General features: G+C 44.8%; 1 protein-coding gene across 2 annotated transcripts; it reads right to left on the reverse strand.

Annotated features, from left to right (window-relative positions):
- Nucleotides 1–119: 119 nt before the first annotated feature.
- Nucleotides 120–27,108, reverse strand: GSN (gelsolin). 2 transcript variants are annotated; one of them, XM_074609405.1, is made up of 17 exons: nucleotides 27,030–27,108; nucleotides 12,190–12,391; nucleotides 11,074–11,228; nucleotides 9,805–9,966; nucleotides 9,445–9,594; nucleotides 9,086–9,175; nucleotides 8,009–8,141; nucleotides 7,458–7,546; nucleotides 6,427–6,642; nucleotides 5,487–5,620; nucleotides 4,566–4,656; nucleotides 3,910–4,080; nucleotides 2,815–2,989; nucleotides 2,409–2,533; nucleotides 1,785–1,862; nucleotides 1,018–1,078; nucleotides 120–512 (listed from the first exon to the last, which is right to left on the reverse strand). In XM_074609405.1, the coding sequence occupies exons 2-17, from the start codon at nucleotides 12,380–12,382 to the stop codon at nucleotides 343–345; spliced, it is 2,193 nt and encodes a 730-aa protein (XP_074465506.1). In that variant the 5' UTR covers nucleotides 12,383–12,391; nucleotides 27,030–27,108; the 3' UTR covers nucleotides 120–342. The 2 variants fall into 2 exon arrangements, with proteins under 2 accessions (XP_074465506.1, XP_074465505.1); XM_074609404.1 differs by lacking the exon at nucleotides 27,030–27,108 and adding an exon at nucleotides 13,590–13,906.
- Nucleotides 27,109–27,155: the final 47 nt, after the last annotated feature.

Below are 27,155 nucleotides of genomic sequence, written 5' to 3' on the forward strand. Positions count from 1 at the left end.
GCGCGTGTGCAAAAGATGGCACAAAGAAGGTTTACTTTTCTAAGGTGTATTTTTCAAACATGTTCAAATGTGGGATCTACAGCTTCTCTTTAATGTTTTCTTCGTAACAAACCCCACCGTTTCTATTCTTCACATATTCCATACGAGCTTTATTGTATTAAATATAATCAAAGCAAGGAGTAGGGTCAATGACTGGTCATGATTGTTTTCGGTAATTATTGCACAGCTAATTGGCTATTAACATCATTGCCTTGTTAACGCGCATCCTGCAGGAGGAAGTAGCTCTTGAAGGCATTGAAGGCACTAAACTTGCTTCATTTAAAAAAAGAAAAAACTCGTTACTCAGACATCCACGTCTGCCATTGCTCTCTGTAGAGGATCAACAGACCAGTAGTCGTCGTCCCAGCCCAGGAACCAGCCAGAGAAGGTTGGCGGCTCGAACCCTTGTTTAACGACTGTGACGGGAGTTCTCTTATCTCGGCTGGACGGATCCGTTTCAATGTACCGTTTAGCTGAAAACACACAAGTAGAAGGAAATCTCAGAGAGTACAAGTTGTAGGGAGCAACAGCTGAAACAGCTTCATTGAAGCTAACTGGATGGAGACAATTGCAGATTGCTCATTTAAACCAAAAAAAAACCCAAACCACCACCAAAAAACCACAAAAGCTTTCACTCCATGGTTTTATCAGCACCTGTTAGAAGACTGGCACTTGTTTGTGGAAAACTGACATTAGGATTCTAAAAGGCTGTAACAGAGTGGCAGCCTGCGCCCGCTTACCCACACAAGGGGACTTTCTCACTGCTAGGGGCCGAGCGCAGCACGGCTGAATAATGGCACACCTCTGCATGCTGATCCTGGGGATCCTCCTTTCTTGAGAGAGGGGATCTCTTTGGTCACAACATTGAATTCTATGTTGTGGTTAAGGTATGTTTCTCAGTACATTAAACTGCCTGCCTTATGAGCAGATAGTGGGAAATAAAAAATGGTTAGTTCAGAGAGGAAAAAGTGACACTACCAGATTTCAAAGCCTCCGTCTTTTCTTCTTCTTGGGCATCTTTCCCAATCCATACAAAGACCTAAAGATAAAAAAACCCATATGCATTATTTCAGCAACAGTCAGTCTCTTTATGAAAGAAAGGCTAATTTAGACAGAGTCTCTGTGAATGGAGTGTGACACGCAACAAGGCCGCGCTCGTGTTGGTGGGCCTGGCTGCTTGGCCTATGTGACTAAAGCTATTGGTAAATAACTAGAAGCTTTTTGACTGTGTTTTATCTGCATAAATTCTAGATACGTGAACAAATGATACACTAGCTTAACATAGGAAAAACTAGCAGGTGTTTGAACGTTTTTACATAAAACATACAAAATTCACCTCTAAGGTGCCTTTTGGCTGATTTATGCCCAGTGACTGACAAGCCCTTTGTTATTGAAAAATAACAGAAAATGTGTCAGTGTGTTCAACTGCTGAATCCTGGCCGTGGGTCACAGTCCCCCAGCAGTTTCCAGGCCGGGGGAACACATACGACACACAACAAACAGCCTGTTTCCTTCAGCCCGTAAGCTGGTCAAAGGAGCGGCAGGACACCAACTCGTTTCTCAAGTTCCGGGTGTAAGTTCCCTTCACTGTCACTAATGAGGTGAGTTGTCTCAGGCCCAAAGATGGAAGGATGAAAGGACTCTGTAATACAATAACTCCTGCAGCCATTGTAATTTGGGTCTCAATCCAGAGCCAGTTTGTGCCTACTCTTTGCTCCTCTCTTCACTGGGCAGATGTGACCTACCTGATCCCATGTGTCAAGGAGCATAACGTCATCTGTAGCAAGGTCATCCTGAGTCAGATCTCCAGGAACTTCTTCAATCTGGAAAACATAAGGTTAAGATGAGCTTGTACTTCAATCCCCGTTTCACCTTTACAGGAGAAATCCAGTTGACACAGGTTCTAGTTTCACCTCTCGTCGGTGGGACGCATTAAGCTAGATACTGGTGTGGCATTTGACCATGCAACACCAGCTGTGTCACACAAGTGTGCTTGGAGCACAGAACACAAAATCAGTCTCTTTGTACCTAGAGAAACTGTCTTTCACGCGTGCCCAAGACTTGTAACGCTGCCTCTTTTTACTTGAAAGATTCATGAGTTAAAATCTGAGGAGCCTAAGTGCTGGTTGTTAACCAAGGGAAGACCAGTTTGATGCTTCAGCAAGTTGCTGTGGTGACACAACAGTGCAACAGAACTGGCTGCTGTCTCTGCAGAAGAACGGTGCCTGTGCTTTCCTTCTGGCGGCAACGCTGCCAAGGGAGAGACGGTGCGACAGCCTGTCGGTTGGCTCAGAGCAGACAGGGACTGGGTTTCTCCCAGCTTCGTCAGATGGATGTTGAAGTAACTGACTGTTATCTTAGGTACTCACAGTGAAGCGTCCACTCTTGTTGGAGCATGCAAAAAGACGAGGCGGGTGAGCATCCATCTTCTTGTCCTTCAGCCGGGGAGAGGTACGGTAAGAGGCTTTTCCACCCAAAGCTGCCCAGAAATTATCTGAAAAAGAGAAAGAGATGCTGGTGCTTCAACTGTTCATGGAAACCACAGTAGCAGGGTGGTTTGGGTAGGACTTGAAGCACTCTTCCACGTCAGAAAGTGCCAAAGGCCTGCAAACACGAGTGTGCTGTTACACGTAATAAAAATACTTTGGAGAAGCCCCTCTGTGCCTGTGTCCATATTTCATTGTTCTGGGAGACGAAAGAAAATATCCATGGAATAATTACTGAGAACATGCAGCTACACAGAAATGATCTCAGGCTCCCTTGTGCCTCCCTCACCTGGCTCTCTGCCCTCAGAAACCTGTACTGGGCGAGCTCCCAGTATCTTCAGCAGCTCTTGTGCTCCCGATTTCTCAGCGTCGCTGGCTCCTTGGCCAACCCAAAGGTAAGCAGCAGAGGGAGTTTTTAGGACAAAGGCATCATTGGAATTCAGCTGACTGGCAGTGGGATCCAGCTGAAAAGAAAGAACATTGCATGTGTCAGATGTAATCGTCCTCTACAGAGAGCCCGTTATTTCAAAATAAAAATCAGTACCTATTGTTGAATAAACTGCCAAAAAGACATTCCCCACAAGCACATTAGGCTATAAAATATGTTGTACATTTGCCTGTTTCTGAGTGATGAGTTAGACTCATATGAGAAGAGTAAATAGATGTGCGTTTCTGTGTGTAATCTACAGGTACATACGCCCCACGGCAAGAATGCTGGGATCTGTCATTTTGCCAGGCTTTACGGTTACGACGGGAGATTGAAGAACTCGCTGGGGAGACGGCTGCAGAGCAGCGTCCCTGCTGCTGAGGCTGAGCAATCCTTAACGTAACTTCCTCTGTGTCAACAAGGACGTGCCGTCTTGAAGCTAGAAACTTAAAAGTTGCTGCAGACATAAACCAGTGCTCTTGCCTCGCCTGTAGCTACCGACCAGGATTTGGTCTCTCTTTTGTTGTTGCACGAGGGGTATTTTTGTGTGCGGTTTCTTTCAAAGGAGCAGGGCTCTTAACCTATGTCCTGGCACAAGTTCTATTTGCATACAGGGTATTTAGCACTTTCTGTCTTCAGCATTGTCGTGACACAGGCTTAGAACAAGTTACGATGGCCAGATCCGAATGGTTTTCAACAGTTTGAAAAGTATCCTAGTGGGGACTTAAGAGAAAATGGCTTAAATGTATTCAAGGTGATATTTATAAACCAGTTAGAAAATAATGATTATCACTACTTATCTATGGAAAAGGAGGAATCTCTTGATAGTTCGTAAAGTTTTCCAAGTGTGTTTCAGTTTACAGAAGAAAGCTCAATTTGGCCTTTGTTCTGCTCAAAGGGATGGTGTTCCCTTCACAGCCTGTGAAGTCAACATGGAAGTTGACTCTCTCCACATACCTCCACTGCCCTGGTAGCTCCCGAGGTGCTGGACCGGACCTGGAACAGCCGCGTGTCTGCAGGTACCGTCTGGCCTCCTTCCCTGGAGGTTCCACCCTTGTAAACAATCAAGGGCTTTCCACCAAACATGCTCACCAGATGAGGCGGCTCTTTTCCTTGCACTACTCGTTTCTAGAGAAAAAGAAACTTGCTGTCAGTTTTACGCTACTGCTAAAAGGTAGCACAAGTTATGCTAGAAATGGCCTTTACAACCAACTTTACGGCTGGAATCTTCATAAAATATGGAGCTTGTCATTGGAGCTTAGCTGTTATAGCTATTACCTCCCGCACAAAAACAGACCAGTGTTGAAACAGAGCGCTCTCAATCGCCATTTCATTTTAATTGATGAGTGATCCACTGGCACACAAGTAACAGCCGTAAAAACCCTCCTGTCTCCTACAGGCCATTTGTAAGACTTTCTTGCGTGATACAATATAGCTGGCATGTAGGTTCGGCACACAGCCTCTTCCGAACACCTACACCAGCCCTGGAGGCTGCCACTACGCGAGTAGCTTTCTCCACCGCCAATTGGTATCATATAACTATATATCTCTCTTGTTTATTTCCACAGTGTCAGTTTTTCGGGTTTTTTGTTTGGTGTTGTGTGTGTTTTTACCTGCACAGGGCTGCCTCCCAGCTCCTCATCCAGCTGTACTGTGAGGAATGCAGAGGTTGCAATTTCGTCTTGAGTGGAATCAGCACCCTGCCTGAAAGACGAGGCAAAATCTGAGTTTTATTTTCAGCCCTTTTCCCCCAAAACACAGCCCCCCCCCTTACAGAGATCAAGAAGAGATAAGGAAAACCTTTGTTACCAAACCTCTGCAGCACTTCACTCAACAGGAAGGAGAAATTCATTACCCTGTATTGTAACATGGCGATTACAGAGGGAGATAGATAGGAACATTTTCTAGATAATAAGCACAGATTCTTTAGTATCTTCATGCCTATCTCCCATTATCTTTCTAGCAGCTAGTTCAAAAACATGCCTGTTGGTACCGTTATCAGGAACTACACATGCAGCCCCTGTACAGACTGCACCCGCTCTGGGTTCGGGTAGAAAGCAGCCTGTTCCCTCTCTGCTTGCTGAGGAGCAGGAGGAAGATCGCTGCGAGCCTGCCCGCTGAAAAACTCCTCTGTAAGGGCACGGTCTGGGAACTCGAACAGTCACAAGCCACCAGCTGCGGTGGCAGAGTATCAAGAGTTAGTTATGGTGGTCTTGAAAGATGTAGGAACTCTGCAAAAAGAACTAGAGCTTGATCCAAAAAAGGGAGAAACTACTACTGGGAGGAAAAAAAAAAAAAAAGGAAAAAGAGAAAAAATACTAGCACAGTAATTCCTCCCATTGTCCCACTTCAAACAAAACATTCCAGACTCTGGCAGTGTTTTGTTTGCAAGGGAAGGTTATCCAGGGTGAAATTTTATTCCCCGAGGATCCTCTGTTAAGTGGGAACCAGCAGCGATCCATTTTTGAAGAAGTGGTCTCCCAGCAGCACACAGCCCCAGTGTCTCCTGACTTGCATCAGGGAAACTTTCTTACCAAGTGTAAATAATCTGTCCCTGTTTTCCCGCATGCTGGTAATTGTACAGGATAATATAGCTGTCCCCGCCGTAGAACTGGCCATACGTCGAAGGATTCACTGGCACTTTCTCTGAGCCTTCTATTCTCCAAATCTAGAACAGGAAAGGAGCAGAAACAGTCTGAGTCCGACGCGACAGCAGAATAAGCACTTTCCTGACAGAGCTCCTGTTCCATTTTCTTCCCCAGTTCATTCTCCCAGACGTCGCGGTCCTGCAGCCCCACCTGCCGGGGATGGCCTGCAGCAGCCCCGGCCGCAGGGCACAGCCGGCTCCTCCTGCGAGCTCCCAAACCTTCATCCGAGCCATCAGCACCGGCAGAACCACAGGACAAAATGCGAGTTGGCCTATGAGCACCGCCAGCACCGATGCCCATTTTGTATCTGATATCATCATTTCCATTGCTGCCATTCAGACGGTCAGGAATAGAGCTTTTAGGCTTTAACGGGGTCTTTTGAAAAGTCTAATGTTGGCCAGGAGCTCTGTGGGCTTTTGGACAGTACTCAGCTCTTCCAAGCCCACCTCCACCACTGCTTCTACACACAAATGCACGCATCCAGGCGCGTGAGATAGGTGCTCTGAGATAATCACTCATCACACGTGTGATGGCAACAGCTAGAATAACGGAGGAGGAATGAAGCAAAAGTCTGGGTCCACGCTGTTGGGTGAAGCATTGCCCCCAGGGAAATTTTTGGGTCAAAATTAACAGCTCATCTATACCTGCAGCAGGGCTCTCAAGACCCTGCTGGTGTTTCTGATGTTAAAAATTTCCCCAGCATTTACGAAACTGCAGTGTTGATGACCCTCAGGCCTCCATTTGTCTCGCTGCTCTTGCAGGAAATGCCATCACATAGCAAAGAAAATTCTAGAAACCTCCCCAAAGGGATTCTGTCCCCGCTCACCTGTTTCCTGCCAGAGCCGTCATCCTCCATTCCGTGCTGGGCAGCCATGGCCTTGGAGGTGTGCAGAGTGGCGGCATCGAAAGGGACCTTCTCGATCTTGGCAACATGACCAGAAACGTAAGCCTGCCCCAGCCCTTCTGTCTGGTCCTTGTCCCGCCAGTTCTTGAAGAATTGCTTAAACAAAGGTGTCTCACCACTCTCCGGGAGGACTTGGATCTGAAACAAATGCGGCAGCCCATCAGGAGCAGCCTGGCCCCCATCCCACACAGCTCCAGCTCTGCCTGCTCCTTGCTCCAGGCGAGCCCTGCTTTCTGGCTGACAGAGAACTGCCTGGTACAGCTCTTCTGCGATCACAGCGGTGAAACGCTTGGTGCCAAGACGCGGTATTAAACACAACGGCAAGTCTCACTGACACCATAATCAGAGACAGAGCAATCAACAGTACCTCCAGCTATTACCATATGGGACAGATCTTTTCAAAGAGAAAAGACACGTCACAAACCACCTATTTTCTGCTGCTTGTGACCAATAGTTTGAAGGGATCTGTTTCTTTCAAGCCAGCATTATTCAATCTTTAAGCTTCTGTGTGCTTTAAACACGTGGAAGATCCATACTACCACAACCAACAACATGGGTCTCAATACGCTGTAGGATGCACAGTCAGCCTCAGGTGAGTTCTAAGGAGGGCTGAAGGGATGGGAAGCCTTTAGAAACATCTCCCTAAGAACAGGAAGGGCAGCTTTATCTATGCCTTCTCTTCTTCACTCTTTGGAGAAGGTCATGGAAAAGGTAAAAAACTATCTGAGAGGAAGAAATGTTAAATTTTAGGACAGTGTTAGCCCAGTGTTAGCCCAGGAGCAACACTACAATCTCCCTGCAGAGGAGTAGATCACCCAAACCAGGAGCTACTTGAAAGATTCTAGTGACACTTCACACGAGCTGTGCTCTGGAGTCCAACTTCTGCCTGTGTGGCAGAAAAGTAACCCCAGTGGTGCCTGGGGGCTGGCCACAGCTGGGCTGCACGTCCTTACCTGGGTATGTTTCGGATAACCCATCTTATCAATGAACTCAGAAGCTGTTTTCAGTGCTGCCTTCTTCTCTTCAGAGTTGGCACTCTTGCCTTTAATGAAAATAGAGAGAAAGTGGTCAACTTTTCAAAAAAATTCTGCATACCCAGAGAAGAAACTGTCCCAGGTACTTCCACATTTTGCAACAGTAGAAGGGCCCAGCCTTCCAGCTAGATGATGCCAAATAGCAAATGACAATTTTTTGATCTCTCGTATGCCTTTTGTGACAGCTGAGAGAGCACAACTGCCTTGCTACTTATGATGATAAATTATTTTTTTCTTCCCAGTTCCCAGGAACCTCCCTTTACTTCTCTACACTGAAGACCCTGTACCTCAGCACCTGACATTTCAGATGAGGGGTCTTTTCTGAGATTGTTAATACTATCCGACCTGCCCTGAAAAGCACCACCACCATCAAGCATATGCTCCCCTGCCCAGCTTGAAAAAACGGGGATTGGTAACTGGATGAAGACCCTATGCATGCGTGATCAGCTTCACCTGCATCTCTATGGTACCTTTCCAAACAAAGATCTTCCCATCTGTGCCATGGTCCAGAATGAAGCAGTCATCTGTAGCCAGGGCTGCCTGGGAGAAGGGGTTCTCATCTGCCACCAGCGAGACTGCCATGCTCCCAGCCCCATTGGAGACCTGCGATAACACGGCATGGAGATTAGATAAGGCATCCTCTGTTCCCCTCCAGCTTCATGGCAATCGTCCAAAACTCAGGGAGTGGAAGGGAAATAAATTTGAATGCACTGGCTGCTTCAGGCACTATTGTTTTTCAAACAGGATACCTCTGACACAGCTACAGTATGACAAAAACATAACACTTAGTCTGAAGATTTCAAGTACTTCTAGCAAAGCAGATACTGCTGGGACCACAGAAAGATTGATCCAAAATGGTAAATATCCTTGGTGCACAAGCAGCCAAGAAATATCTTCTAATATTTCTAATATCTTCTAAAGGAAACCAACTGCACTCCAGAACTGGAGGGGTCAGTCTTGGTAACTGTGAATGGGCCTCCCTGTATCAAGTGGGTTTAACAGTCCGAGTTCTTGTACTTACTAAGGGATAAAGGTCCATGTTACAAGCCATCTTGGCAGATATTCACCACATCGATACCAGTGACTGCTGTAGACAAGATTCCTCCCAAAAAGTCGTGGACATTATTCTACACTTACACTAACTGATGGCAAATGTTGCCTTACAAATCATTGCTCCATCATTCTCACTGCATGTAGAAAGGGGTAGGCTGGTTCTTAGGCTCACTATTTCTAGTTCTTTCCCATCATATTCCCGATACAATGCCTGATAACACAAAGGAAAACTCCCTTTTTTTCCCCACTCATTACACTCTCCAAAGTTCCTAGAAAGTCTCAGCTGTCTCACTACAGTCAGTGGTGATAAAGACAACAGAAAGCAGATGAGCACATCGTGTACACAACCAAGGTTCATCCATAAAAAGCTAACAGCAGAGCGAGGCAGAAGTAGGACTCAGCTCATCTCAGCTCCTCTCTGCTATTCCAGCTCCATCTAATTGTCCAAAGATCACTCCATTCTCCACAAGGTATTTGTCAGGGTTTCTCATTACCTTGTAGAGCTTGGCCAGCTTCCGATTGGCGGTATCGGCTTTGATGTCATCAGAAGTTCCTGGTGGTAAACTGGGCTTCGGTCCCAGGACCTGTGAGAGAGAGAAAACATTACCAGCCAATCCAAGAGGATCTCTGTTCCCCAGATGCTCCAGCCACGAGAACAAGTGGAAGAAACTTCTAGATCAACAACAGTGAAAATATACTGTGATGTCCCAGCAAGGACCAAGAGGACCAAGTCTGCATTGAATTATTTATACTATTAATGCTTCACACTACTGAGCCTATCTACCCACCCCACCCATTCTTCCACATACCACCCTTTCCTCTCCAGCACAGACAAATGGACAAAACGAACAACCTGAAGCATTTCCTCCCGCTCTGATCCTTCCTCCGAAACATAGACCCTGGCGCGACCATTCCGCTCGTTGTCCCGAATCCCCTTGGCCAGCACAGTGGCCTTCAGCCGTTCTTGGCGGTTGCTGTCGGAGCCACACCATTGGAAGATGTTCTGGGGGAAAAGAGAAAGACCATGCAGGTGTCAGCCCCCTCTCTAGATGAGATGGCAGCATGGCTGGGACTGAAAGATGTTAGACTGGCTAAACAGTGTTTCGGAATGCTCAATACTTGAGATAGCTTCAACAGAGCGGGGACTAATGAACTAATCAGATATTTCCTGACCCTGAAAGTCTGCTAAACCTGTCTTTTACACGGTACTTACACTGCCAAGGTCAAGGATGAAACAGTCCCCTGTGTTGAAGCTCTCCCAGGTCACAGGGACCTCCGTGGCTCGGACTGCTCGCCTGCCTTTGACCTGCAGAAGCCTCTGCACGGTTACTTCATTGGGAACCACATGTTTGAAGCCAGAAGCCACGCCACCAGCCTAAGGGAAAACAAAGGAACAACAATTCACACTTGTGCCGATGCTTCAGGAAAAATGAAAATCCTACAGATTTGCTAATGGTGAGCAGTTTTTGTCCCATAGGAAAGAGGGTCAGCAGCAACTTGCAGGGAGAGCTAGCTTGCCCAGGCTGGACTTTTGTAAAGCAGCCATCTCTCGATACATCCCAGCTATCCATTCCCATGGCGTCTAAGGGACACTGATACAATACAGTTGGAGATCTCCAAATTTGAAGAAGATCACAGTAAGCTGAGATATTAAAAGGATTTAATAGGGCTGGTGGGGTGAAGAGTGTATTTCCATGTCTTGCCTACCAGAAATTATCCCAACCTCAGGATTCACCTTTGACAAAGAGATACTTGGAATTACTTATCAATGTAGGCAACAGGACTCACATCAGCTATCCTCAAAAAAAGCATAACCATATTCAAACGAATGAAAATAACAACAAATGAGTGGGAAATAAGCAAAACAGAAAGACTAGGAAAGTCTTAGACGTGAGGAAATGTAAGCACTTTGCAAGCATTTGACCTGATATCACTTTCTTTGTGTCATTGGATTCGTAACAAACATAACTGGTTTTGACTGTATGTTTTCATTTCTATTCCACTTTACTGCGATGGCGTGGAAGAGTAACTCCCACTACTATTCGTCTACTTTACCAAAACATTAGGTGAACTAAGCACAGAAAAAGAGACTGAGAAGGTCAAACTCTGTTATGTAAGTGGGGAGAAATTAAATCTACTGGGTAGGCGTTTCCCAATAACACCGATTGCTGTTTCTTAAATTCATTCCAGACGTCTTGGGACCGTTCTTTCCTCTGCTTCTCGAAGAAAAACAAAACCTCGATTCCTAAAGTTTCCTGGGGCTTTGCTTGTGTATTACTAGTTCAGCCAAAGCTTTCCCACTGGGATCTGCTGTTCTCCACCCTGTCAGCTCCGACTCATTGAAAACATCTGGTTGAGAATGGTTTTTAAGCAACTGGAAAAAGGGCAATTCTCATTCTTCTGAGAACTGGGCAGTGGGCAGGATGCCATTTCTTGCAAACTTGATTCAGCCTGGCAGTATAAAGACCCAGTCATCACCTACCTTGTACTTGATGCCAGATTTGAAGTACCCCAGGAAAGTTGAGGACTCATGGCCTTGCACTTCGCGATGCTGAACAGCCTTCCCTTGAAGGTAGTCATCCATCTGGACAGTGAATATGGCAGCTGCCCCACGCTCATCTTGAGAGCTTTCATCTCCTAAGAAATGAAAAGGCAACAAGTTGGAAGGAATGCAGGATTTCTGGCTCTACATTCAACTGTGCAAAACCACTGTGGAGAAAGCAGATTCCTGGGAAGTTTAGTTCCCGGAAGGTCTGCAGAATAGCCATTTCCAAACTTTTCTAATGACTCCAAACGGTATAAACTGTGTATTTTTCTGGGAGGCTTACAATACCATCGTAACTACTGCAGCCTTCACTGCTTCACCTCTCTTTGATAGGTATCATTCACTTTTTTTTTGCCATTTCACCCTGTCCTGGAAAGAAACTTGCTGTGGAACAAACACGCAGACAGATGAACCTGCAGGAAGACGTTACCAGGCTTTATGAAGGCTGTAGATACTAGTGGGGTGCCTGTTCCACAGCAGTTTGCCTCTCTGGAGCTCTCTGGTGTGCAAAACCTATTGACAGATAGCAGACAGGACAAGCCACCATGCAACTACCTTGCATAGCTTTAACCATGATATTGTCAAAGAGTCTCAGTTTTGCAGGATGTGGAGAAAGCCTTGCCATGTTACTCGGTGACATTTACTGCAGAAGGCCAGTTAGGAATTCTGGGCTTCAGGGGAAAAAATTCCACTCATTGAGTTAGGAGGATAACCACCAACCTCCATCCTTTCAAATCGAAAGGATTTCAGCCACTCCTTTCATCTGAGATCTTGTCTTCTCTGTGAGCCTCTGCAGAACAGGGACTTAGTCTGTCATGTTGATCAGAAAACGCTATTTTGAGGTACAGAGATGGCTGTACTCACTATTGCAGAAACCATTTCAAATATTTAAGGTGAGTAGCACCATATGCACCCAAAACGGCATTCTCACTGTGCTGCCAGTTTTGCTTTTTATTTGCTTGGGGAACACTGACCAGACAAGGCTGGTGTAGTGAGAGGAACAGAGTTCACTTTGGGCTCCCAGTTCAGCAGGGGCACTCCCATCGGACTTACCTAACCAGAAATGCAAGTCGTACTGGAGGTTCCCACTCCGCTGTCTGATGGTGTTCAGCACCAGATAGGAATCTCCTGTGAAGAAGTCTCCATACAGATTTTTTGGCACTGGTACCAAATCAAATTTCTCGATCCTCCAAATCTGAAGGCCAGGTTCCTTCCCAGCCTTCGAAAACTCAGCGTGTTCCACCATGCTGACAGGCTAGGGACAAACAGAGAATATTGTTCAATATGCATAGTACAAGGAAGCGCATGTTTAATTACATTGCTTTTGACATCTTAACTATTGTTCCAGGCAACAAGTGGAAAGTTTCCTTTTTTCTCTTGCACTGAGTTTTGAAGAAAAAAAAAAAGGGAGGGGGGAATCTCTCTCAACTGATCACTGTTAATTTTCATTTCCAATCAACTCTACTTCCTGGCTTATTCCTGACTTCTTCCCTAGACTCTCTTTTCTGGTTTTTGTCTACCTCTCTTGATTTTACTCTACATATTTTCTTTACTAATTTATAGCTTTTCAATATGGCACATGAGGGAAAGACTAATCCCCTTGCTGCCTGTGCTTTTCTATAAATGCTGCATAACGTTCAAGGCGTAGGAAATAACTCCCTTTTAACTCTACAGCTTGTACATCTTGCACAAACATTATTTACAGTTTTCCTAAAACCTGTGTGATCTTATCCAGAATGTTGTGAATATCATCAGAGTTAGATAATTAACAGGTTTCTTACGTCTTTTCAGTTCTGCCACATTACTTCAGTACTTCTGGGTAACTGCTTTCCCTTGTAGGAATTACACCAGTATACACAACATCCTGGCCTAAAGACACTGCAATTTTGATTTAATACGTTTATTGACATACTAATGCAATGTACTAACAATATGCAATCCATTCTTTCAACAAATATAATGAACACTTTTCTAAAACTATATTATAAAATAATTCGCTTTGGTAATACTGAAAGGAAATAAAACATTTCTGTCACATTGGCAAAGGAAGTTTGTCCATATATTACAGCATGCCTTTGAGTGGTATCAGATAACAGGGAAGAAAAAATTAAAATGTTATATTAGAAGCATCCAGTATTTTGACAAAGAAGATAGTTCACAGCAGCTGATGGACAAAAGTACAATACACTCAGCTTTCAAGGCAGAAATAAAGAAAAGAAAGCAAAATAGCAAGTTAGGTACCAAAGTGATTCCTATGCTGAAATCAGATATCAAACAAAAATGGAAAACAATGAACTTTATCGTCATGATTCCAGTCAGCCTGACTTCATTTCTCCCAAATTCTCACTATAAAATTGGTCAAACTCCTCACAAAGAGTTAAAAGAGTGTGACCCTCATAAGTAATTGAAAAACAAAAGTTTTTCAATGTTTAATTGTGATGTTAATCACTTACCACAGCTGAAAGCACAACAGCTGCTGTAACAACATATCCAAGCCCTGCAACAGACATGGAGCTAACACAGTTCAGCTTCAGAGCCATTGTGCAAAAAACGGTGAGAAAAATATAATTTAAGTCCTGTTTGCCCATTTCTAACAGCAAATGGGCTTCTCCCTTCTCCTGCAGAAGCTGCAGGGATTCCCTGCTCCCTCCTCCTCTTGCTGCTAGTGAAGATGAAGTGCAGAAGCCAATCTTTTATCAAGCACAAACACACCCACCCCCTCTGCAATACAGGGGCGTAACGTGGTTGTGCAAACAGTCCTCTGGAAGTCTCAGAGACTCCTTCAGCCTTTACAGATGCTTAATCCCAGCAGGCAATAATTCAAGCCGATATGCTATCCATTACAGCCCGCACCGCAATTACCTTCAAACAAGCCAAGTATCTAGTCATAAGGCCAACGAGAGAGGAAGAAATTAAGAGACATCAGCAACAGAGGAAACATTTTGTCAGCTGAAAACTACAAATAAATGGAAAGTTGATGAGACGCAGAGGAACAGAAAGGCTGTTCCAGATGGCAAGGGCTGTAGCAAAAGAGATTTTGGGGACGACAAGAACAGAGAAACACTAAAAGGACGCAACTGAATAACCTGAGGATGGAGGGAACTGCCCTTATCTCTCTGAATTTGTCAGAGGAGCAAGATGCAAAATTCAGCATGTGCTTTGTGCGTCTTGCACCCAAATGCAACCTCCTCACAAGCTGCTATCAGAGTAATGCACTCTGGAGGGGCTTGAGATGGACCAATGTATCTCAGCTCACATGTTAGCGAAAGGGCATTAGCAGCCTGGTAGGTGACACAGAACAAGAGCTAATTCAATAATTTCACAACCATATATTTCTGAGGGTGTAGCAAGACCCTGTGACAGGAATGTAACAGCCATCAAAGCTATTCAATGGAATTACAACCCAGTGTGGCTGACTGTAGCTTATCAATGATCTGCTACCAGTAAAGAGCTCATTCTTCCAACTGTCTCACACTTCAGCAAGACAATCTATCGCATTTTCCAAGTGTTTGCAGCAAGTGAACTGTGCAGAAAGAGCTGTATCCCACTGCGGCACCCCAGGAACAGAGCGGCCCTATGCTCTTACCAGAGGGTGGGATGGCTCCTGGAGGTGCAAGCAGCAGTGTCTGTGATACAGCGTCTGCCAAACACTGCCCAGGGGCTGCGCCAAGACCCGCCTGGGATGAGCGCTCTGCTACGTGGCTATGGATATCCTGGAAGGTCAAACAAGCATGCTGGGAGGAACGTAACTAATGCCTACGTGTGGCTGTGCTGCTGGTTACTCTTCTGCTCTTAACGCACCCAGGGATGAATTACTGACAGTCTGAGGTTCTACTTTCAGAATCTCTCAAAAGATGCTTAAATTAAGGGTCCAATTCCTCCACCCACAGAAGTCCACAACAAAACTTACATGCGGGAAAGATCAGACTCCACTTTGTGCTTTCTCCACTCTCCATGAGAATATTTCCTTTCTCTCTGTCTCTCTCATGAGAACACTCTGCTTCTCTGTTGTCCAAGATGATGCATTTTGGAAACGTCACCTTGGCAAACTCTCATTTAGTTAATGTACCTTTGAAAATTTCACTGGAAATTCTCAAACTGAGATAGATAATAAAAACAATGTCTTAGTCTTGCTGGTATTTCTGATCTCTGTGAAGGAAGTTCAGAGTGTCAGAGGTCTAAGACCCAGTGACAAAAATGTTGGATCCCTGACACCAAGGAAGGCAGCTGTGAAAAGCTTCTGCAGCTGCAGCGTACCCAAATCAGGATGAGTGGATTGCACAACATTAGAAAGAGATGGGTCCTTTCCAAATGGAAAAATACTTTGCACTTTTCATTAACAAAAACCTGTATAGTGCCACCCTTCACCAAACTTCACAGACTGAAGGCAAAAAGACCTAGGATAATCTTCTTTGTTAGCATCCCGTCTTATGGTATATTCTAATCCGCAGATATATGCTCCTAAGCATATACAATATTTTGGAAAAACAATTTATTTGGTCTTCTAATTAGCTTGGCATTTTATAAGTTTTTTCCTCAGTCCAAACTTGCATCATCAAATGGTTTCAGAATGTAAATACAGGCAAAAGAGGAAAGAGGGCTACAACAAATAAATGGTATATTATACTATTCTTTGGTAAAAATCAATCTGACATGTCAGAAGTGAATAAGTGTAACACACTCCAACATGTGGTATGGTTTATTACTGCTGTCAGCAAATGTTGCCACAGAAATCTGTACTCTGGACGTTTTATTGAGGGCATATGCCAGATGAGATTGCCAGGACCTTACCAAAAAGGATGACCTGCTGGAGACATGGGGAAAAGGCAAATTTCAAGCTGGTGTTAATAAAACCGTCCAGTTTAGTCACAGAAAGGGTGCTAGGCAGAGCCAACAGCTTATGCAAAGGAAAGTTATTTAAGGAAAACAAGGAAAGGGCTTGGAGTACAGAATTTCAGTGCAGATGGATCCTCTAAATGACACTTGGCTGCATAGTGATAAAAACAAGAACTTAAGAAAAGAAGTCCAATGACTTGAGCAAACAGTGGAAGACAACAACTTATTATGGTGTCCAGATGTGCAGTTAACGCAATCACGGCAGGCCTAGCTGAGAATGCCGTATAATGGAGAGTGGCCTATAGAATAATATATATCCCTTATAGGGATATACCCCCTATTTACCAAACACAAAATACGAGACTTGGTATGTGAGGGAAGCTGACACCGCAAAAGCCTGTCTGGCTCTCAGGCCAACGGCAGAATTTAGAGATTGCTTCTTCAAGAAAGCATTAAATGATTTTCCTGAGACTGGAAGCTGCTTGTTTCAGAGGAAAGGTCAAAGAAGTACGAGAAACCACGCAGTCCCTCTGCTCAGCAGACGTGACATTCTTGCCCTGCTGAGCACCCTCTCAGCCATGGTGCTGTTGGAAGCCCTGGCACCTGATGCTTCCACCACCTCCGACCCCAGACTCAGTAGTTTTCTCTCCTGGCATCCAACCCAAAACACCTTTCTTATTTCCGCCCTGCAACTTGTTATAAACAGTTCTCTTTGTCTCCCTCCCTAAATACTTCCATTTATGCTCTTTATATTAATCTCTGAGGCTGTGCCTCCCACTCACCTCTTACAGAGTCACTCTACACCCTCATAAATTGATGCCATCAGCACTTTCGCCATTTGTCTTTACTCTCCTCTGAACTTCTTTTTGCCAAGAAGGTGCCCAGTTCTGCACTGCTCGGATGTGGCCCAGCACAACTACACTGAAGGGAATGTCCTGTTCCGTTCAAGAAAAACCCGTGGACACAGAGCCCAGAATCTCTTACTCCATCTCATCACACTGCAAAGTCCATTACAGGGAATAATTAATGCCTAGTTCCTCCACATCAAATATACTGACACATCTTCACACCTACCACCGTCTAAAGTGTCTAACGATGCTATCTAAAGTATCTTTCTACAAGCCAGTATCATCCAATACTGACGGGGAGGAAAAGAGGAGGTAAAAAGTCTTTTTTCTGTTAGGCTGCAGTTTGATCCTGACTCAACCTCAAACATTCCAAGCAGCTTTACCAAAGCTGGAGGAATGCACACAATCAAAACATCGTCTGACTTCTGGTCTTGCCAGAGCATTTCAGAACACAAAATTCACAAGACAGTAATGATAACATTTTAACAGTTTTTAAATTCAATAATTATTAAAACAAGACTAAGTATAATGGAATGGGTGTAAATGTTTAGTAGCCAGTTCCTCTGTATGACACAGCAAATATTAGCTTACGGGGCTTTCCTCATGACACTTTGTACTCTGGTGTTTCTAAGACTATAAAGAGCACATATATTTTTCAGCCAGTGATGCTTCCAGATGTTCTTTTTTCTCTACACTTGCTGAAGATGGGCAACCAGAAAAGAGGAGGTGAAAAATTGCTGGTAAAAATAGTGGGTGAGAAAAGAAGTCAGTCGTTCATTTAAATAGACGCAGCTGTAAAGGGGTCTATGTCTTGCAAAGGAAAGAGACATTTTAAGTGAGTATTTACATGAAACAGAGAAACCCAGAGGTCTGATCACTACATTATTGGCATCCTGATTTAAAAGAAGCAGCACTTCTGGGAGTGAGGGGCCTTATCTTCTTCTGTCTCACAATGCATCAGAGAGAGAATGCCGTCTCCCTCACATTTGAAAACCCCCTGTTCAGTAGTTTACTCTCCTTGCAGCTTTTATTCAGAACTGGCCCCTTACAAGAGAAAAATGAGCGTAACATTTTTTTGGAGCTACAGTTAATTTGTGGCAATTGACCCATGTATACACCTGTAAATATAGTAAGGACTTACCTGCAGAGAGCTGCTCAGGAAAGCTTGGCTGAATTAAATGAGACTGAAATAAGTGGTGGTCGGCCAGATCACCATGTGGTTGTTCTCACTTACAGCTCCAGTGCCTAGTTCATGATGGGTTCAGTTAATTTGTCTAAACTTGCTGCATAAACAAAGCCCACACAGGAAGGTCTGCAGCCAACATAATATTACACCACAGAGTATGTAAAACACCTGCTGGTTACTTCTGGAACAATTTCTGCATTTCTAGATGGCAAAGGCTGTATTTTTTGTTTTAATGGTTAATACTTCCAGAGCATCAAAATAACTCACAAATACAGACTGAATTTCTAACAGAGAACAGTAAATCTTAGTAGAGTCTGTATCCACACAACATTCATGCTGCAAAAATGCTTCTTGTGCACCAATCCTTATTGTACCTTGGGGGCAAACAGTTGCACTTGACCCAGCAAATTCTCTTTTTCCCCTCTATTTACTTGCCAAAAATTGCCTGGACAATATGGACTGCTCCGAAGAAATAATAACATATCTCCTCAGGAAAAGAAAGACTCCCCTGTCTCACAGCTTTCCGGACCTCCTATAGCGAGCACCAGAGGTAAATTGCCACTGTATTTCTGCGGCAACAACAGGAAAACCGTAAGTCACTGTGTTTTGCAAGCAGCAAAGTTGTACAATCCTCCGAGCATGACCAATCCCAGGGACACCAACAGGTTGTACTTGTGACAGTAACACTCCCAGAGTAAGAGCTGCATTCTCCAGGTCACTGTCTGAAATAATGACACTGAAGAGATCAAACATATCACAAATAAAATTATTTGCTCGCTTCAGATTTAGGTAGCTATTTCTATACTTTGAAGAGAATCTATACTTTCTGACTACCCACGCAGCCCTTTCTTTTTCTCTGATCCTTTGACAACCCATAAAAACTCCAAGGAATTTACAAAGATTGTGAGAGTGAACACTAAGGAATCATTCAAATTCTGACAACAAAACCCTCAATATATGGTGCTGCATAAAACAGAGAAAGGAAGACAGTTCAGCACAATATTAACAGCTGATGACAACACATACTGAAAATGAAAATACTTGTCTATTCCATATAGCCTCCTTGCCAAAAGGGTATATATTATGACTAACTCTTCACTAAGCCACTGAAAATAAATCTGGTGGGACTTCACCCTTGCTGCCAAGTTGATAGGCGTTGAAAAATACCTAAAATGATAGATTAGATCAGTTTTCAGTCTCCAGACAGCCCTAAATTCATATACACGTAAAAATAAAAAACAATCCCTTTCCTTCCATGCCTTGAAGAAGCTAGTAAACAAAGCTTCTTTGGGACAAGAAAAATACTGGCATGGAAGAGCCTCCTCCCACCCCAGCCACAGTGACTCCATAAACTATTTCAGTTCTCTATATGAGGAGCAGCATCACTAATGGCATTCCTAGCAGCTACATCTTAACAGATGCAGCCAGCCACAAATCCAAAAAATTCAAACTGGCATTGTCCCTTCAGCAGCTTCCCCCTTCATATAAAATATGCATCTGATTCCAAGAAGAACTCAGATCAACAGTCCTGGACACAAAGTACCGCATTATCTGTGCCGCTGGCAAATAGGTTTTTGCATTCATAAGTTAAAATTCCTACCAAACCACTTTAGCAAATTAGAACACCCGGATGATTTGAGTATTGTTCACTTTTTCCAGCTGTTTGTTTGTATAATGAGTCATGTCAGCTCTATTCTGGTCTCTCTACCTTTTGAATATGATCCACTTAGTAAACACAGAGGGTTCAGCTCAATGCACAAGGCTAAAAACTTCAACACAAACCCCTGAGTTTCTTCTCAGCTGCCCTGATGTGAATTGGGAAGATTATTACTTACACGGGAGAAACTTTTGGAGAATATATAGGTCTCCCATCTGAAACACACCCAGAGAAAATCTGCTGATACAATCAACTGTTTAAAAGCCCTACCTTAAGAGCATACGTGAGAGCTGAATCATGCACTTAAATACACACGGGATATGTAAGTCTGGCTCAGTGGAAACCACAGACTGCTTTCATTCAGTTGTGAGCAAAACTGAGTCCTGAATTATACTCAAACACAAATCATTGTTCAGTGCTGAAAACATGTCTTAAAGGAGCACTTATGTAACCCATAAGACATAATCCAGAACATTAAAATATGACTGCCATCCCATATTATGTCCCATAGACAGATCTGGTGGTGACAGCCAAGACACATTAATAGAGGCAGTGAAGCCAGGCCTGTGGTCACCTCCAGGGAAATGACACAGATGTTCTTCCTTCTCTCACCAGGTCCTGACCGCGTACAGGGGAAATGAGTTGCAACTTTATGCAAACTGGTTCTCCCCTGAGAAGTAGCCAATACATTCCTCTCTAGTACAGAAGCCTGTTCAATCCATTATCCATAACCCAAAGACGAACACAGCAATACATTATTTCCAGAGAAGAAGGGCTGGAAACCAGAAGAGACAGCCTAAAATGAGTCCAAAAGGAAAACATGAAACATGGTCTTGCAGTGTAAGTGTAGCATCAGACACAACTAGGTGAAAGGACTCACAATAACCATTGCTACACGTCTGACAAGGACAAGAGAAGTACATGCAAATATCAGGGTTGAGTTAAAAGATTTGTGACTAAAAAGCACGTAGATAAAACTCTGTCTTATGCCACTGTGATGCAGCACAGCACGTCCGTGTTCCACAGCAAGCCCCCCACAGAAACTGCCTCCCTGAGCTCCTGCCTTCCAGTTCAGCTCCACACAGAATTTATCTTTCCATTGCAAAAACCTCTGCATGAGACATGAAGCAACTCAGAATTAACAGAAATTAGTTCACTTAATATACATTCTTCTAGATCAGGGACAGTGATCAGAACATGAGGCACAGCTGAGAGTCACAAGTGCTGTAGTATTTTGGTACCTGCATTTACCTGCTGACAGGCAAAAGACAGACCTTCTGCTACGACCCAAAGCCTCCTCCAGCCCTGGCCAGCACATACGAGCGCAGGCAGCTCTGCCCTGGGAGGAGACAGGACTTCCCCATTTCTCACAAAGTGGTTTTCGTCAGACACTCACTTCTGAGGAAATCGATGTGGAGACACACAAAGTTACTAGAGTTCCCCTTTCCATTTTGCTACCAGTTCTCCTAATGTGTGCAGGTGTGGCCACTGCATTAATGACTCTGGCTTGAAGAGACAGACTTTCTCATGAAGGCTGTTGTCAGCTCCAAAACCAGCTGCTGCCACATCCTTGGCAGCAGGAGCACCGGCTCCCATCGCTGCTGTCACAGCCACCAGAGGGCAACGCTATAAACACACAGGCCAAAACACTCCCTTCTTCCTCGTAGCAAAGTGTTTGTAGCTCTGCCGCTGGTGATTAACAGAGGGGTTTTTTCTATTTTATTTTATTTTTAGCAAGATTCAGGCTTTGACATGAAGGAACCACAAGTATTCTCAAAGCTGACAGCCTGAAAGAAGGAAAGTCCTACTGTGATAGCTCCCAGCGCAGCAGCCTCCATCCAGCCTGAAAGATCCCAGGATGATTCATTTCCTCCAGAGTTTTAGAGATGCTGTTTTGAATTGTAGCTGTATTTTTACTGTGTGTGGAAACATTCAGTAAATAACATATGTTTAAACTTTGTTTTTGGATGGCATCCCACTGACTGACTAGCTCCTAATACAGGCAAATAGTTGTTTGTCCCTCTCCCAGTTGTGCTGGGACATCAACTGAGAGCGGTTCCAGCTCTTCAGGTTCTCGGTGGGAGGTGAATGAGAGACAAAAGAGGAGAAGAGGAAGGATAAAACCAAAAACCACAGCCTGTAGTCAGAAATGAACATTTTGAAATGGGCAAAAGGAAAAAAACCCCAAACCTTCAGAGTCTATACCACCTAACCCTTCCACCCAGTCACCACCACATCCCAAATTCTGATTAAAAAACCTGACAACCTGAATATCCTGACTATGCAGTTACTGGCGAAGTCCCAGTCCACCCCAAAGTGGGGAAAAACAAACGGACAAAAGGTTATTCTCCAGGGGGAAGTGTGTGAAGAGGTAGAAATCCCCAGAATACCAAGCAAATCAACCACTCCAACGTCAGCAGCATCACCAGGCTCCCTCGGATGAGTGTCAGCGCTCTGGCATGGCTATTCCAGTCTGGCATTTGCAGGTTGCCAAGCACTGCAAAGCGCCCCAGGAAAAAGCTGCTGGAGCTCTATTTAACTCCACTAATGTCAGCGCTCTATTTAACTTTGCAAATGCATCATCAGTGGATAATCGGAGATAAATAACTTGGCAATCCTGCTGAGAGTCAAACGCTTATTGTTAAAGGCTGCTACTTCTTTTCCTAACTTTCCTGACCAAACCTTCCTTCACTGAGCTGGTGGGAAGTACTGGAAGCTGACATCTTACGAACGCTGTCTGATCTGATTTCACCTATGATGGGATTTAACAATGACATACGATCAGGCATCTCTCTCCCACTGCCCTGGATACACACCCGGACCAGCAGACTCTGTACTTGGAGCATCTCTGAACAGTGAGGGACATAACAGGACTTGTGCTACTGCAAGAAGAGCACTCACTGCTACGATCAGGCAAACACCAGCAGTGTGGCTGTATCTGGAGGGTATGAACTTATCGGTATGTCTACAAAAAACGTCATCCAGCAGTGTGCCAAGCAGCTAATAAGAGGCCTGATGAATCTACTCTGGCAATCCATGTACTTTTGCTATCAGGGAGCTGAAGACTGTAGGATGTAGTGTAAATACTGGAAATCTGCCAACATCCGTGACTTCTTAGGAAGAAAAAGCCTATCTGCTGAAATCCAGGCCTGGCGTGTATAAAGTCTGTTCAGACGCTCCTAATACCAGTTCATTTACTTTTATTCTCCTTACTTAAAAAAAGCCAAAACAACAAACACCCAAAAACCCACCCTTCCATCACCACCATTCCTCACCCATTATTCCCTGGGCCTGCTCTGAGCAGACAAGCAAGTAGCAAACAACTAGAGAAGACCAAGTCAATGTCACAGCCCATTTTAGGGTCTCACTCCAATTTTTACTCTTTTTCTATCCCTTTTAAAGTGCTTCACTGAAGGCAGTCTTCTATTTGGCAGTTCTGCAGTCTGTCTCGTGGTTTAGCAGCCTCCTGATTGCCCCTAGTTTGGATATAGGGGCAGGAGATAACCAGCAGCGGCTTCTTTCCTTGGTAAATCCTCACAGATTCTCCTATGAGACAAATTATTGAAGGATGCGAGATAGACTGGGTGCTGAAGAAAACCAGCTCTGGACTTCCGTTTATAAAGGCATGATAATGACACAGGCAGCAGTGCAGGTTAAACACAGAAATTATCACATTAAGGTGGTGTTTCTATATGAAAAGGTGCAACCTAATTCCTGTCTTATGTACGCAATGTTAAAGAAAACCAAAGGAAGTACTCCTCTGCAGGCACAGAGTTGAAATCATTTTCATAGGGTGCTCACAAGGACAGAACTACAAGTAGGGTAAAAAAGATGAGATAAATTCACAAGGGACGGTTTGAATAGCAACTATTAAATATTACAATCTGAATGCAACCTTCAGTTCAGGAAATCCCTAATCACGACAGTTCTTGACTGCCAACAGTCACAAGGACAGACCTGAGAAAAGTTCTCCATGATTTTTTCCATTCTGTTCCTTTGTCTAAACATCTGCCCTGAGCTGCCAAAGACAAGATACTGGTGAACCAGTGTGACAGCTTCTCCACTCCTGTGCCCCATGGACTGTGTCTGACTGCATCGCCTTTTACATTGCCATTGTTCTGTGGAGCCTCCTACGGAAACATACCTCGCAAACTAACAAACCATGGATTTAGGCTCAACTGCTGTGCACTATCCCCACCTAGAGAGTTTGTGGCTGATTTGGGAAAAATAGTTCCAGAATGGCCCATAGCTGAGAACTCTGGCAAGTTTACTGCTTTTATGGGAAAAGAATTAATCATCCAGAGCATTTCTTTTCAGTTCCCTCGGTCGTCTTAGTGTCTGAAGCGATTAATTAATGATTAAGAGGCTGAAAAGACAAGGACTTGAGCTAATGCTGTGAGAAGCAGAACAAATGACATGACAGAGGTACATAAAGTGATAAGCTGCACCAAAAAAAAAAGATAACTTGAGGGTTTCTTCTTAATGTAAAAACTCAGTGACCTTTGAAAGCCATGGCACAAGGCATCTTTTGAGTCTTCAATTTAAAAGGATTCAAAAGAGATTGCAAGTGGACATATAAAATAACAATATATAAAATTTTGTTTTCAGTTTAAATTTTTAGAAGGGATACCAAATACCTCATTTGGAGAATCAGACAACCACTAATCAACAGAAATAATACACAACTTGTTACTGATAAACTGCCCATATCAGAATTTTCTGCCTTTTCATTAAAAGGCATTTCTGATAGCGATCAGGCAAAGACATATTCAGAACTATCTTATTCACATGACAAGTCACAAGTGCTGTGAAAGCAAACAATAAACAAAAGTAGCTGCTTCTTCCTAGACATTGTTAGTTATTGTGCCCAAGCTACTTTATATCTGTTTAACCATGTTCTGCTCTACTGCAGCCAGTCCGCAACTTAATCACTTCAGTTCATATTAAAAAAAAAAAAAAAGAAAAAGAAAAAAAACTATTTCTTTTGGTGTCAGGATTCCAAAGCAGAACTGGGAAATGGTTGGTTTGCGAAGGTGTATATTCCTGTCCAACATCTTCTTTCCCATACATGTAACTCAGTAGGATTGCTAATGTCTGAGACTGGGATTAAAATGGAAAGCTTGTGTTTGTAAAGTGAGTTGAAAGCAGATATAAATCCTGAGTAATAATATACGTCACAGTGCTATTTTGAGAATGATTTAGTTCCCATTGGGACTCTGTAAAATACCCAACCTACAATAAAAAGTTGGTTTATCTGAACTTGGGGTGGGGGGAAACACTGCCTCAGTGGGGGTCTTTGAAAGCAGCTAGCTGCTGCTTCTTGTCCTGTAGGAAGGCTCTTGCCTTTGCTCTTCCACAGAAGCCCTCCCCCTTGGTGACACTGCTGACCACACTACCAGCTCAGCAAGTGGCTGAACCACTCACAAAAGTATATAAAGTATCTACCAAAACAGCCTTTTAACGGAAAATGTCAGGCAGCCAGTCTTTCAGCCAGGGCTGGCAGCAATCCCCCTCGGTAATGTTATCAGAACCCTGAAACTTGATTGTGGAGCGCTATCTCATATCCCTGCTCTGGTGATGAAAGGAACAAATTCACAAACGTGTTGGATTTGTGCCTGTAAAATCAAAGTTGAAATGAGCAGTAGCATTTTTGCTTTGTCACCCTTTCAGACAGCAGCCAAAGATTGAGGGCTGGTTCAATTTCCCCAGTGTTTTCCCCATACCACTGGAATTTCATCCAGCTGGAGAAAGCTTCCACCCTTCTGAGAGCAGGAGACATTCTCCTGGGGATGGTGCAGGTACTCAGCTCTCACTGAAACAAATTGTTATCTAAACACTCAGGCACCCACGGAAAAATCCCTCCCCGTATTTAAACACTTTACATTTAAGAAGTTCACCATCCACCCATGTCACCAATGAGGTGTCACTACAATTCCTGCTCTATCTTCCTGCTGAATTTCGGACTTCTCACCACTCCAGCGAGTCAGTCCTGCAACGGGGCCCATCGATGGTACAGATAAGCTAATGCTGACACCCGGGGTTGCTGCAGAAGCACAGAGAACAGCATTCTCATTATCCTCTCCGAGGATGAACAGCCCAGTTCAATCCAGAGCCTGGAACCACACCTAGCACACCCAGCCCGGGGCAGCAGGGAGCTGGCAGGGATGCCAACAGCAGCCGTCCTGCAGAGCAGGTGTTAAACTGGGACTTCCTTCTGGTAGTGGTATGGGTTAAACTTCCACCTCTCACCTCTCTGTAGCAGGGACTATGGAATAAACTCTCTCATGGACAAGATGAGAGAAACCAGTTACAATAGCCAAGGTTGTGCGAGACCTACTCCTTGTACTCGGGTTTCGCTTCATTTGCCCAGACAGATGTTATACATTATTATTCTGTAAAATAGTTTGAGAAACCCAAAGGATGAGAGATGTTTAAGGAACCCCCGACCCCCATTTGACTCCAGAGTAGGACACCCTAAGCTGAGCCATGCCATTCCCCAGCAAAGGAAATTTTTTTTTTGCTGATAAACTTGCGTCATGCAGAAAGTTGGTAGTGGAAAATGGAAATTGTAATGATCAGTAAGAAAAATGAGACTTGAGGGGAAACAATGCTAGTATCATCCTTGTTAGCAAAGTCGGATTTTTCACATCCAAAAGCAAATAACATTCAAAGCAGTTTCATTCAAAGAGGATCTACTTACTAATGAGGCCTCCTTGAAACAAGTCATCCCCATAACTTTTTTTTTTTTAAACACTCTTCCTAGGAAACATTTTAAATACGTTTTAAGTGTCTACATTTTTGGAATTTTTATCCAAATAGAGCTTTCAGACATTCTTCCCCCGGGCAAAGAACAAAACAAACAAAAGCCCCGCTGTCCCCGTCCCGTCAGGGACCTGCACGATCGTCACCGGGGCGCGGGGGGTGGCGGAGCCCGCCCGGCCCCGCTCCTCTCCGGTGTCCCCTGGGCCCAGCCCGGCTGCTCGGGGCGTTTGTCCCTTCCTTCCTCGGGGGATGCCACCGACACGGTGGGCGGGCTTAACGGGCCGAGCCAGGCTCGCTGAAGGACGGTCTCTGTCACACTCGAAGCACCGCAAAGTTGTGCTGATGGCAGCCACGGACACCGAAATGCACCGAGCCGGGACCAGCCGCCCACCTCCGCCCCGCGAGGGGCTGAGGGCCTCAGGGGGCCACGGCCACCTCCGCCCTCCCTACCCCCCCGGCTCCCGGCGAGGATCCCGCGGCTTTTCCCTCAGCCCAGGCGAGCGGGGGCGCGGGGAGGGGGCTCCCCCTCACGGCCCCCTCAGCGCCACGGCAGGGCGGGCAGCCCGCGGCCCCACCGGCCCGTTCCCCGCGCCCCCGGCCCTACCTGCTGCTGGCGTTCGCCGGGTGGAGGCAGCTGTCGGGAGCGGGGCCGGGCGGGGCCGGGCGGGGCCGGGCAGCCTTGGGGGCGGGCCGCGCCGCGCCCCCGCCGCCGCCCCACTGCCCGCCGCCA

Source organism: Larus michahellis, chromosome 15 (assembly GCF_964199755.1).
Source record: "Larus michahellis chromosome 15, bLarMic1.1, whole genome shotgun sequence".
Classification (NCBI taxonomy): Eukaryota; Metazoa; Chordata; class Aves; order Charadriiformes; family Laridae; genus Larus; species Larus michahellis.